A 13,336-nucleotide genomic window follows, 5' to 3' on the forward strand; every position below is an offset into this window, starting at 1 on the left:
TCACGCCTGTAATCCGAGCACTTTGGGAGGCCAAGGTGGGTGGGTCATTTGAGGTCAGGAGATCAAGACCAGCCTGGCCAACATAGTGAAACCTTATCTCTACTAAAAATACAAAAATTAGCCAGGTGTGGTGGTGGGCATCTGTAATCCCAGCTACTCGGGAGGCTGAGGCAGGAGAATCACTTGAATCCAGGAGGCGGAAGTTGCAGTGAGCAGAGATTGCACCACTGCACTCCAGCCTGGGCGACAGAGCGAGACTCTATCTCAATTAAAAAAAAAAAAAAAGGGCCGGGCGCAGTGGCTCATGCCTGTAATCCCAGCACTTTGGGAGGCCAAGGCAGGCAGATCATGAGGTCAGGAGATCGAGACCATCCTGGCCAACATGGTAAAACCCCATCTCTACTAAAAGTATAAAAATTAGCTGGGTGTGGTGGTGCATGCCTGTAATCCCATATACTCGAGAGGCTGAGGCACAAGAGTAGCTTGAACCCGGGAGGCAGAGACTGCAGTGAGCCAAGATCACACCACTGCACCCCCTCCTGGGTGACAGAGTAAGACTCCATCTCAAAAAAAAAAAAAAAAGTCAAATAGGAAGTCTGGTTATTATATTGAATATTATATCCATTTGTCAAAGAAGCTGAAAGCACCACAGCCAACATTGTTTGTCCATCACGACTAGGGCCCCAAACTCCATTTTTACTGACCATGCTAACACACACCCAAAAAATCTAAGGAGCATAATTCTCATACGTTATTGCCACATACAGGCTGTCCCCAACTTATATGCAAAGTCCGTTCCCAGAGATCATTGAAAGCTTGTTGTTGTGGTTGTTGTTGTTGTTGCTTTGAGGCATATTTTCTTACAGAAGTGGAATTTTTCATGGTGACCTGGATCTTATTCCGACCTAAAGAAGCCCTGGCGTCCATGGCAGAGCTATGACGGTATCTGCAGTCCTGGCCTGGCCCTGGAGAAAGAAAGCAAGATCGGAGAGGCAGCGACACAGCAGCCTCCCTTTCCAGAGCCCAGGACAGTTTAGGGCCCAATTTGGCAATAGTTGATGAAGGTTGGCTTGCAGGCCCTTTACCCCAAAGCCTCAATGCATCATTCCCACCTTGCCTCACTCAGCCCTCAACTCCCCAGTTTGCGAGCCATTTGAGCCTCCCAGGACGAAATTACTTCTTCTTCCTTCTGCCTGCCATTCAAATGCTAATCAAGTATTGAGAAAAAGTTATTTCCTTAAAATCACTTACATAGTAAATGACTGACAGCCTCTCAACCTATTTCGAGGTATTTATATCTTCTCAAGTTTTAAGGCAAATTTGAAGCAGTCTTTTTTCAAGGTTAAGGAAGTATTAGCTCATAAATGGGAGGATATTTGGGGGCAGGGGACGCTGGCCTGCTGGTCACTCGGATACCTCCTGGCTTGGTACAGCTTCTCTTCTCTCCATCCACAAATTTTTCAAAGCTACAAAGGTCTAGGGTTGTTCTTTTTCACAACACTTTGGGCCTTGTACGAAGGGACAGGGTTGTGTGGGCAGGCAGGCAAGACTGTCACTTGAACATCAGAAACTGTCTGAGGTTTTATTTAATACGATACCTTTAGGATTCCATTTACAGCACCAAAGCCAATTTATTGTAAAACCAATTTCAGTGTTCTGTGTTGTGGTCATGAAAAACAGAGAAAGGTCCTCTCGACAACTAGAAATATTGACTACTTTCAGCTGGAGGAGCTTTTTCTTCCTCTGCTCAGCCTGTGATAGAGGCACCAGTAAATCAAGATCCTGGACATTGTCTGGCTCCCACAGGGACTAAAATGGACAGGTCAAGAGGAGAAATCATGGCTGATTTGGAAATTAGCTCCCCAAGTGTTAACGCTAACATCCTGTGACCTGGGACATTTAAAGCTTTTGAGATCTTCTCCCAACTCCCATGCAAAAATCCCCCAAAAGGGTATTTTAAACAAATGGTCACATATGCTGATGGGGTATATACATATGCATGCTGCCATTTTTAAATACTCTAGCATTAAAATAAATTCAGTACCTATAGGTTTTAAACTATGAAACTCCATGATGGTTAGACACTGTAAGTAAGTTCCCTGAGTCATCAAATCAAAACGTGAGTTTCAATAAGAAACAAAGCAGAAAGACAAGTAATTTTCCAAAAAGAAAAGCATGTTGAATCAAAGAAAAGCCACGGGCTGCCTGCAGACCTCTGTGCAGTGAGAAACGACTCTTGCCCAGGCTGATGGAGAAAGGGACAGATTTTTTTAAAACCAGCTAAGGGTGCAGGGAGAGGTGCAGAGAAAAAAAAAAGCTGAGAAGCTACCCAGGGGGAGGGCTGAGGCTGGGACACACAGCTAACTAGGTCACTCCAGCACCAGAGCTGGGCCAGAGGACATTTCAGGCAGAGTCTTTTGCTTAATGCTAGCATTACATGAACTAATCACCCCTGTTGGGAGCAAATGTTGAATGGCTCAGCGGGCCTTCCAAATCTGTGGAAATGGCCTCTGAGGGGCAGGGACAAATGATAGAGAGCGGGCATTGACTGCGCACACACCCACGTGCCGCACACAGCTCTCAGTGGTTCGCGTGCACCCTCATTTCATCTTCACCACCAGCCTCACATTAGGTCCACGTGTTATCCTGCTTTACAGATGAGGACATGAGGCTCAGAATGGTAAAATAATTGGCCCAAAGCCATACAGCTAGGAAGCTGTGGACCCAGGACTTCCACCCATATCCGTGTAACCTCCGAACCTATGTTCTTAGCTACTCACTGTATCGGGAAGAACAACTGTGGATTGTTCTTCCCTGGCTGACTGAAGAATTGTTTATGATTGCTGAAACCATAAATTTTGGGGGAGGTTAAATATGCACCATCCTGCCTATTTGCAATAAGAGCTTCCAAAAAATCAATTTCCAACAGATACTGACGTGTTCTTCCCCACCGGAACCGGCCCCAAATGTCCAAGGGAAGCCAAACTCAGCTGGTGGAGATAACTACAGCTTGATGACAGTTACTGTATATTCAATCCCAGTTATGTGCCAGGTACCTCACATATGTCACTGAATCCTCACAACAATCCCACGAGGCAGCAACTCCTATTTCCCTCTTAAACTCAGAGAGATTAAGGAATCTATCCAGAGGCATTCAGCTATGAATGCCTGCACCAGAACAATCTTTCTGTTATGTTACATTGCCTCCCCTACCCGGCCTCAGCAAATATACCCTATGAAAGGCTTGCTCTCAAGGTTCAGTGTTCACCAGGAGACAGAATCCCCCATTTCTTTTTTCTTTTATTTTTTGAGAGGGAGTCTCACTCTGTTGCCCAGGCTGGAGTGCAGTGGCACAGTCTCAGCCCACTGCAACCTTCGCTTCTCAGGCTCAAGCGTTTCTCATGCCTCAGCCTCCCAAGTAGCTGGGATTACAGGCATGCAACACCATGCCAGCTAATTTTTGTGTTTTTAGTAGGACGGGGTTTTACCATGTTGGCCAGGTCTTGAACTCCTGACCTCAGGTGATCCACCCGCCTCAGCCTCCCAAAGTGCTATGATTACAGGCATGAGCCACTGCACCTGGTCCCCCATTTCTTTTTTCTTTTCTTTCTCTATGGGGACACGGTCTCTCTCTGTCACCCAGGCTGGGGTGTAGTGGCACCATCATAGCTCACTGCAGCCTCAACCTCCCAGCCTCAAGTGATCCTTCTGCCTCAGTCCCCCAAAGTGCTGGGATTACAGTTGTGAGCCAGCACTCCAGGCTGGAATCTTTCCATTTCTAAGTCCTGCTGAAAGATTTGGAAAAACAGCACAAGACACAGAGAACAGATAGCTGAAGATATAAAATGAACTTGGTCTGTGGTGGAATGAACTTGACCTATGGCATGTATTTGGAGGTGACCTTCGATCTAACTGGAGCCTGAATAATCAATGCTCTGCATAATAAACCAAAAAAAAAGAAAAGAAAATCAAGTGAGATCTAATAAAAAACTACCCCAAAGAAAAAGAGATCTCCCTCACCACAGAAAGTCAAAGGGGCACAGCCAACGTGAACTGAGATCAGGCTGGAATCTTTCCCGGAGTCCATGTGTCCTCCTGAACTAAATAAGCATGGAATTGACCATCTTGCATCAGGAAAATAACTTGTGTCTACTGACTCGGGCACCAGCTTCATGGTGGCCACCTATAAGCAGTTCCTTCATTAATTAAAGAAACATAATGGCCGAGCGCAGTGGCTCATGCCTGTAATCCCACCACTTTCATGAGGCTGAGGTGAGCAGATCATGTGGCGTCAGAAGTTCTAGACCAGCCTGGGCAACATGTTGAAACATCATCTCTACCAAAAATACAAAAATCAGCCGGGTGTGGTAGTATGCGCCTGTAGTCCCACCTACTTGGGAGAGACTGAGGCAGGAGAAACGCTTGAACCTGGGAGGCGGAGGTTACAGTGAGCCGAGATCGCGCCACTGCACTCCAGGCTAGGAGACAGAGGGAGACTCCGTCTCAAAAAAAAAAAAAAAAAAAAGCAAACACCTGTAATCCCAGCTACTCGGGAGGCTGAGGCAGGAGAATCGCTTGAACTCGGGTGGCAGAGGTTGCAGCGAGCTCAGATTGCGCCACTGCACTCCAGCCTGGGTGACAGAGCAAGACTCCGTCTCAAAAAATAAAATTAAAATTAAAAAATTTAAAAAAGGAAACATATCCCCGGTGGGCAAGTTGACCAGTAATGTGACAACTCTCCGCTGGACCCATGCCTAAGCTCTCCCAGAGGAGAGAGGAGGAGAAGCAGGAGGAGAGAGATTGAAGGGGATTTAAGGAGATTTATTTGGGGAAAGGGAAGATTAAAGAGATTTACACAGACCCAGCCAAAGAAAAACTCAACAAGGTAACCCTTGAAATCCTCCCCTGAGAGCACACAAACATCCACCTGGCACCAGCCAAACCTCATTACTGTCCATTCAGCGGCCAAGTTTGAACCAGAAATTTGTACTTGAGACACAGTCATCATTAGCTTCTCCAGGAACAAGCTCTACCCAAACTCCCATTTCCCAAGTCTCATTTTACTAATCAATAAGGACACTGAAGTTTGTTATCTTTACTTTTCTTTTTTTTGAAATGGAGTCTCACTGTGTCACCCAGGCTGGAGTGCAGTGGCCCAATCTCAGCTCACTGCAATCTCCACCTCTAGCATTCAAGCGAATCTCCTGCCTCAGCCTCCCGAGTTGCTGGGACTACAGGTGCACAGCACCACACCCAGCTAATTTTCTGTATTTTTAGTAGAGACGAGGTTTCACCATGTTGGCCAGGCTGGTCTCGAACTCCTGACCTCAAAAGAGGAGGTACCTCAAAGTCCCTCTGAGAATTTCACCTTCAAATTCAGAAATCCCTCCCTGGGGGAGTGCAGAGCCCAAGGCTGTGAGCTTGCCCCTGTAAACTGTTTCCAGAACCTCCCAGCACATGGGCACCCATAATGTGCAGACAGAGCAGGTGCTCCAAGAATTCCTGGGGAAACAACAAAACCACCAAATGAACTGTTCTTCCAACCCCAGGTCCTTGGGGAATCTCACACCCCACATCCAGTCCACCAGCAATTCCTACCCGCTCCAGCTTTAAAACACATCCGGAATTCGGCTGGGCGAGGTGGCTCACACCTGTAATCCCAGCACTTTGGGAGGCGGGGGTGGGCAGATTTTTTTTTTTTTTTTTTTTTTTTGAGAGAGTCTCGCTCTGTCACCCAGGCTGGAGTGCAGTGGCGCAATCTCGGCTCACTGCAAAATTCCAGGCCGGCTCCTGCATCAGGCACTTGCCCTTGTGGCCGCCTTTGACCCGAAGAGTCTACGTTCAGACAGCCCCGTGGCTCTTTCCAGGTCTGCATTCAAGCGTCACCTCAAGCTGCCATTGCCCCACCCCACGCATCCCCTTTGGCTCTTGGTTCCTGCCTAACCTGCAGCTTCTAACATGCTGTTCCTTTCCCTTCTTTGCCCCTTATTTTCTGTGGCTCCAGGAGAGCAGGCATTCTCGTCTGCTCACTGCCGTCTCTTCGGTGCCTAGAATATAGCAGGTGTTCAACCGATATTTTTAAACATATGAGAGGCTGAATTTATATCATGCCTCAAAACAAGAGGACTGGGGAATCCAAACATCTAAGGAAGACTGCAGCGGGGATACCCTGGGGGAGAAGTCTAGGGGCTTCCCACCCCTACTTTTTTCTCGGTAATGGTCTTCCTAATGCTTCTCACAGACTCTCAAATTCTGAGTAACCCCAGAAAAACAACTATGAAATTCACCAGCCAAATATACAAACCACCTCGAGTGTCTGTGCATTCTCTCCCCCACCACACGCACACACACACGCACACACGCACACACAAATACATATACACCAAAAAAGAAAAGTTGAGTCTGTTTTCCATCTGGACTTTCAGGCAAACTAATCATCTGTGTCCTTAATAGGTGTATTTATTGGGCAATTTCAGAATAAGTAGCATAGTATGAGATGAGTGGGAAAAGACGGTGCTTGACCCATGGAAGTTTCTATTTATAGTCTTCGTAAAGCAGCACCCAACAGGCACTCATTTAATGAAAAAGGAGACACGCTGCTATTGACACAAAGTGGGATCAGGGTGCTGGTCCTGAGCTCTTATTGTGCTACTAGTACAGTCACAAAAATGTCCCTCCACAGCCAAGCGCAGTGGCCCGTGCCTGTCATCCCAGCACTTTGGGAGGCCAAAGTGGGAGGATCACTTGAGGCCAGGAGTTTGAGACCAGCCTGGGCAACATAGCAAGACTCTGTCTCTACAAAAAATAAAAAAAATTAGCCAGGCATGGTGGTGCATACCTGTAGTCCTAGCCACTCGGGGGGTTCAGGAAGGAGAATCACTGGAGCCCAGGAGTTTGAGGCTGCAGTGAGCTATGATCGCACCACTGCACTCCAGCCTGGGTGACAGAGCAAGGCTCTGTCTCAAAACAAAAAAAAAAATTTCCTCCAAACAGAAATGAGCTGCACCTAGCCACACAAGGAAAGCCCCTAGGGAACAAAAGCAAGTGCCCTCCTTACACAGGGAGCCACAAAATCTTAGGGTTGCAAGGGTACTTGAAAATTTTCTCATCAGCCGGGTGCGGTGGCTCATGTCTGTAATCCCAGCACTTTGGGAGGCTGAGGCAGGCGGATCACGAGGTCAAGAGATCGAGACCGTCCTGGCCAAAATGGTGAAATCCCGTCTCTACTAAAAAATACAAAAAATTAGCCAGGTGTGGTAGTGCTACTTGGGAGGCTGAGGCAGGGGAATCGCTTGAACCTGGGAGGCGGAGGTTGCGGTGAGCTGAGATTGTGCCACTGCACTCCAGCCTGGCGACAGAGCAAGACTTCGTCTCAAAAAAAAAAAAAAAACAGAAAAGAAAAGAAAATTATCTCATGTTTCCTGTTCCCCACCTCCAACCTGCCTTGATTTTATAGACGAAGAAACTGAGACAGGGAAAGGTAACGTAGGTCAATGTCCAAGCAGCCCACAGGCCACAAAACCCCTCATGGCTGAACCAGACCTAAAACCCAGTCTCAAATCCTCCACGATGCCTTGTCCAGCCATCAACAGACAAGAACAACTTCAACTTCAAATGCTCAGTCTATACGAAAAACATGCATTCATACCCCGTGGAGATGAAGATCCATTTTCTAGGGCATGCCATGTTCTGTACTCCAGGGGAAATAAGGTTTGTTGGGAGACTCATTCTGCAACGTGCCAAGTACCCAGGCCTTTCCATTCACATGCATTTCGCCGCCTGCAAATTGCAGAAGTGACTTCTAGGAGTCTGGGGTGCTTCCTAGACACCACACCGAAGCTTTCCTCCCATCCATATACTTCTCCGAATAGTATTTTAGGGGTTTTTTTATTTTTTATTTTTTGCTTCAGTAGTCACTGAAAGACAGCTATGATAGAGATGGCCTGAACAGCCTTGGCAAATACCCCAACAGAAATGTGTACCCCTCCTAATTTGCCATTACATAACATTTATTTGCTCTCATAGTGTGCCAAGGGTCTGAAAACATGTTGATTAATAGACAATAATTAAGTCTCACCACCTTATTCAGAGATATGGTTATGTTCTGGGATTCGCTTTTGTAGGAGGCTGCACTGAAGTGCAAGGTTGAAAGATTTCTCCCTGAGACCTGACTCAGAGGTGCATCAGACCACCCAGGCCAGACCACAAAGCCCAGTCCTTTCTCTTATGCTGCTCTTTGCTTCCTCAATCTCATTTTCCACCCTCTTGGGCCAACCTTCACTCCCATTCGGCCCCCACTCTCCAGCAAGTTCCCTCTAACCACACAGCCTAACCGTCTTGACCCCTTAGCTTCCAAGAGTAAATGCTCGGCTCCATGAGGTGAAATACCTGGATAAGGCAGTGGGTATCAGATTACAAAGTCTGGCAAAGTGAGTGCTCCTCCAGCCTTTGCAATGCTTTATTTTAAATGCATGTGAACACTGTGAGCTGACAGCCCTGTTTCTTGCAAGGCTTTCCTGCCTTCGCATCTTAAAGACATACGGAGAAAGTGGGGCAAACAAAGTGATTGGAACTGCGGCATACTTTGGAAATGAATGCCACTGGTTAATTCTGGATGCCTTTCATTTGTGTTAGATTTCATTCAAAACAAGAGAAGGGCCCAGACTCAAAATCCACACTGAAAGGACCAGAAGTCAACTCCACATTAAGGCTCAGGCCAGAGTCACCGGTTGTGGCCCAGAGTGGAGCAGGCATCTTGAACCTGGGACCACTTCTAGAAAGTACACAGAGGCAGCCGGGCACGGTAGCTCACGCCTGTAATCCCAGCACTTTGGGAGGCCAAGGCAGGCGGATCACGAGGTCAGGAGATTGAGACCATCCTGGCTAACACGGTGAAACCCCGTCTCTACTAAAAATACAAAAAAAAATTAGCCAGGCGTGGTGGTGGTCGCCTGTAGTCCCAGTTACTCGGGAGGCTAAAGCAGGAGAATGGCGTGAACCCAGGAGGCAGAGCTTGCAGTGAGCCGAGATAGCACTACTGCACTCCAGCCTGGGCGACAGAGCAAGACTCCATCTCAAAAAAAAAAAAGAAAGTCCACAGAGGCAAAAGGATGACAACCCAAAAGCTCTGAAATGCTTCCAAGTTTAGATAACATTATGCTATCATTATTCCCATCATTATGTTTTCTCATTTATTTTATTTTACTTTTTTGAGACCGAGTCTCGCTCTGTAGCCCAGGCTGGAGGGCAGTGGCGCAATCTCAGCTCACTGAAATCTCTGCCTCCCCGGTTCAAGCGATTCTCCTGCCTCAGCCTCCCGAGTAGCTGGAATTATAGGCATGCACCACCACACCCAACTAATTTTTTTATTGTTAGTAGTGACAGAGTTTCACCATGTTGGCCAGGCTGGTCTCGAACTCCTGATTTAAGTGATCAGCTCGCCTCAGCCTCCCAAAGTGTTGGGATTACAGGTGTGAGCCACCACGCCTAGCCCATTATGTTTTCTTTACATTAATATTAAAGTTCGCGTCCAAATACTAAAGTTAAGTCAAATTATTGACTAAGCATTGGCCATTACAATATCTACAAAGTGTGTCAACCCTGTGTGGATAATCAAAAGTTGCTCTGCCTATCTATGAATACCAGCTCTGCCACTTAATAGCTAAGGTTTGGTAGCTCACATAGTATCCCTGCTGCCTTAGTTTTCTCGTCTGCAAATTGGGTATAATGGTAAATACCTACCTCAGAAGGTGACTCTGAGATTTAAATGAGTTAATACACATAAGGCATGTAGAATAATACCTGATCCTGGGTATACATTTCAGAATACCACCTATGATTACCATTATTATTATGTGGAGTTAAAAACATCCTGATCGTCGCACTGTTTCTATCATTCTTCTAGGTCCCCTGCTGGTGCTACAGTGGGAAGCTCCTTTGCAAAGAATTCCATCCCAGGCAGAAGGCAATGCTTTAGGACCCTAAGAGAGACCCATTCCCAAAGCTCACAGGGAACATGGCTGGAGTCCAATAGGCTGTTCTGTCAGAGATGCACTCTGGCACCAGAAGGCAAATCCCCATTTTTCCCCAAGGTGGAAACCACCCGCAGTCATCTCCAAACACCGTGTGCTCCAGCAGGAGCCACGGCCCGGAGCCTCAGCAGCCCCGCCACTGCAGAGGTGCAGCTGCAGGAGTCAGTTAGGGGACTGGGCATCAGTCACCCGGAGGAGGCTACAGGCAGGAAGCCGGGGGGGGGGGGGGGGGGGGGCTCGGGTGGGAACAAGCCACGCACAGGAAAGCATTCACACAGGGTGGGTCCCCATGCTCTCCCATCCCCTCATCGGGGGCCACAGCGGGGGTCCTGGATGACAAGCAAAGGCCATGCTTTCTTGTCTCTCAGTAACTTGAGCATCTCAGAATCACAACCCCAAACCCGAATAAACCTCAGTGGCAATTTTCAAAAGTTTTGACCCAAGCTAACCCCTTACCTGGCTGCACTGAAAGGCAGCCCCAAACACCTATTTATTAAAAAGCTACATCTTTTTCTACTTTCATTCCAACAAAGATAGCAAATAGGTGCCCTCCCTGAAAGGCAACAACCACAGCAGGGAGACCCCACTCTAGTTCTCAGCATGCGCCTTCCAGGGAATCAGAGGTAGGACTGGGAACGCCACCCTCACAACTTCTCTCTGGGGGACCCCCTGCAGATCTGCGTGGGGGGTGAGGGGAAATGACTGAATAGCAGCAGACCCCGAGCCTGGAGGTGAAGACAAGCTGGGTAATGTGGTGCTGGAAAAAACAAACCAAGCACAAAAACAAGCACACGGAAAAAAAAAGGAGGAAGGAAAGAAAGGGCACCCAACAACGCACTGATTTATCCCATGAAATAGCTCCTCTTTCTCTTCCCAGCCTAATCAACACCTCCATGAACCCCTGCAAAATGGGCATTTCAGACTGCACACCTGTGCATGAATCCACATACACTGACAGATACTGATGCACAACAAATACTGATTGTATGAGGGAAGAAAATAACTTGAACTTCAGACTCATTCGGCAGGTCCTGACTCTCTTTCACTATCAGCCTCCCCACCTATTCTGAGCCGCTCCAAAACAAAACAAACAAGACCCAACTCCTGGGCAGAAAGGGAACAGCAGCTGAGCTGAGCAGCACATGCTTGGAGCGTTCCTGCCATCGACTTCGGATTATTTCTGCTTTCTTGAGACGCAGCCATCAGCATGGGACTCGATGCAGCCCGGAGAGCACCGCCCGCGCAGCGACGCGCACAGACCCTCCCTTGGAGACTCGCCCCCCGGCGCGTGCGGCCGAGCCCGCGTGAAATGCACAGACCCTGCGGTGAGGCTCTGCCCACGTGTGACCCTGAGCACTGCGAAGCCCTTCCCTTCCATCCTCGCGTGGCCACCCAAAGTCTTGCCTACACCTCGTACGTGCAGATGCCAATTCCATAGGAATACATGATGTGAGGACAGAAATGGGAACGACTGGAGGCTGATCTTCTCGTGACCACGTCTCGCCAACGCGGTGCGCCCATGCACACGGCGAGTAAACGCACACAGCCGGTAAACAGCCATCCCCACCATGCTCAGCCCACAGTCACGCGTGGGGAGAAGGCAGCGGAGAGGGCGGCGGTGGCAGGAGAAGTGGGAAGTCGCGCGCCCGCGTGGGCTGCTCCCTGACAGCCCGGCGCCGCCCCCTCTCCCTCCCGGGAACGGCGCCCACCCGGGGGTCGCAGGCCCACGCGTCGGGCGCGCTCGGGGGGGCTCCGCAGCGCCGAGAACGGGACAATGAGGACGCAGTGACAGGCTGGGTTCCTGCCGCGGTAGTGGCGGCGGCGGCAGCTGGAGCTGCCCGTGCAGCCCCTGCCGCGGCCACCTCCACCCTCGCCTCCCCGGTCCCCACTTACGTTCCGAGGGTCTCTTTGAACTCGAAGATCTTCTTGATGTCTTCAGCTTGCTTTTTCCAGGAGGAGCTGCTCTCGCCGTTCTCCCGGGCCATGGCCGACAAGCGCGGCGCGGAGGAGCGGCCGGGGGCGCGCTGGGGAGGGGGCGCCGGGGGCGCGGCGCGGGCGCAGGGGCAGCGGGGATGCCGGGCGGCTCGGGCTGCGGCGCAGCTTCCTCCTCTGCAGTTTCCTCTTTCGCTCTCGCCGCCGCCGCCGCGGTTCCTCCCTGGCTCTTATTTCTGCTGTTCTCGGGCACAGACTTCCTGCCGCCGCCGCGCGCCGGCTCCTTTGCCGCCGCCTGCCAGCCTCACTTTCTGCTACTTTCTTGCCTCCCTCCCGCTCCCTCCCTGCCGCCCGCCGCGCTCCCCCCCACCTCGCGCCTCCTCCCCCTCCTCCCCCTCCTCCCCCTCCCGCGGGCTCCCCGCCCTCCCCGTGCGCCCCGGCCGCTCCCCGCCTCCAGCGCGCCGCCTTCGGGGATGTCCCGCTCCCCTCCCAGGAGCGCCGGGCCACGGCCGTCGTGCCCCCTGGAGCCCCGGAGAGGGCGGGTGCGGGCCCCCGGCAGGTGCGGGGCGCACGCGGGAGAGCCCCAGCCCCTCCGGGAGCTGGAAACGGAGCCAAGTCTGGGGGCGCCGGGGCTTTCCCGTCTCCGGCGGGAGGGGGCGCCTCTGCGTGGCTCGGAAGCGCCGGGCGGGCGGGGGTGCGCGGCGGCCGGATGCGGGGCGCCGAGGGCGGGGCGCCTTCCCGCGCTGTGGCCGGTGGCCCGGGGGACCCGAGGGGCGCGGCGCGGGTGGGGGGGGTGGGGACCGGTTGTTATGGCGACGGGCGGCGGCGGCGGCTGGGATGGAGGCGGCGGCGGGCGGGAGCGCATTCGCATTGCACCAAATCGGTTTCACGTCAGTTTCGGGACGGACCCGCGAGGAGCAAGCCGGGGAGCCTCTAGGCGGGCACGCGCAGGACGCGTCAGCAGCTGCCTCGTGGTCCCTTTGCGAGCAAAACTCCCGGGGGTGTTTGGCAGCCGCGCGGGCGCCCTGGTGCTGGGCTGGAGCGGCCGGCGGGCCTGGCCGGCCTGGCTGCCCTGGCTTACGCTTGGCCCCTTCTGGCATCTCCCTCTCTCCTCCCAGAGACAGTGGAAAGAAGTGATCTTCTGCCCCGCAGTCCCCTCGAAGGAAGGGCCCACCCGCGGCTGGCTTAGTAGGGTGTCCTGGTGGCGGGGCAGGCACCTGCTTTCCTATGGACTGCCAAAACTAACCCAGAGAATTCCCTCCGGACTCCCATCTCCCAGCTGTACTTTGGCCTGCCCGCCCCACTCCTGGTGTCCACCTGTCAGAGGGCAGCCCACGTGCTCCAGTTCCCTGGTCCCCAACCTGCAGGGGCGA

General features: G+C 51.3%; 1 protein-coding gene across 4 annotated transcripts in view; it reads right to left on the reverse strand.

Annotated features, from left to right (window-relative positions):
• The window catches only part of CAMK1D (calcium/calmodulin dependent protein kinase ID), a 489,400-nt gene extending 477,056 nt beyond the window's left edge, over positions 1–12,344 (reverse strand). For 3 of the 4 annotated variants that reach the window (XM_055296616.2, XM_055296615.2, XM_055296621.2), the window contains exon 1: positions 11,925–12,344. In XM_055296616.2, the coding sequence (XP_055152591.1) occupies positions 11,925–12,016 (92 nt within the window). In that variant the 5' untranslated portion in view covers positions 12,017–12,344. The remainder of the gene's footprint in view (positions 1–11,924) is intronic. The other variant, XM_055296619.2, reaches the window with a different exon arrangement.
• Between the last annotated feature and the right edge of the window lie 992 nt (positions 12,345–13,336).

Source organism: Symphalangus syndactylus, chromosome 10, assembly GCF_028878055.3.
Source record: "Symphalangus syndactylus isolate Jambi chromosome 10, NHGRI_mSymSyn1-v2.1_pri, whole genome shotgun sequence".
Taxonomy (NCBI): Eukaryota; Metazoa; Chordata; class Mammalia; order Primates; family Hylobatidae; genus Symphalangus; species Symphalangus syndactylus.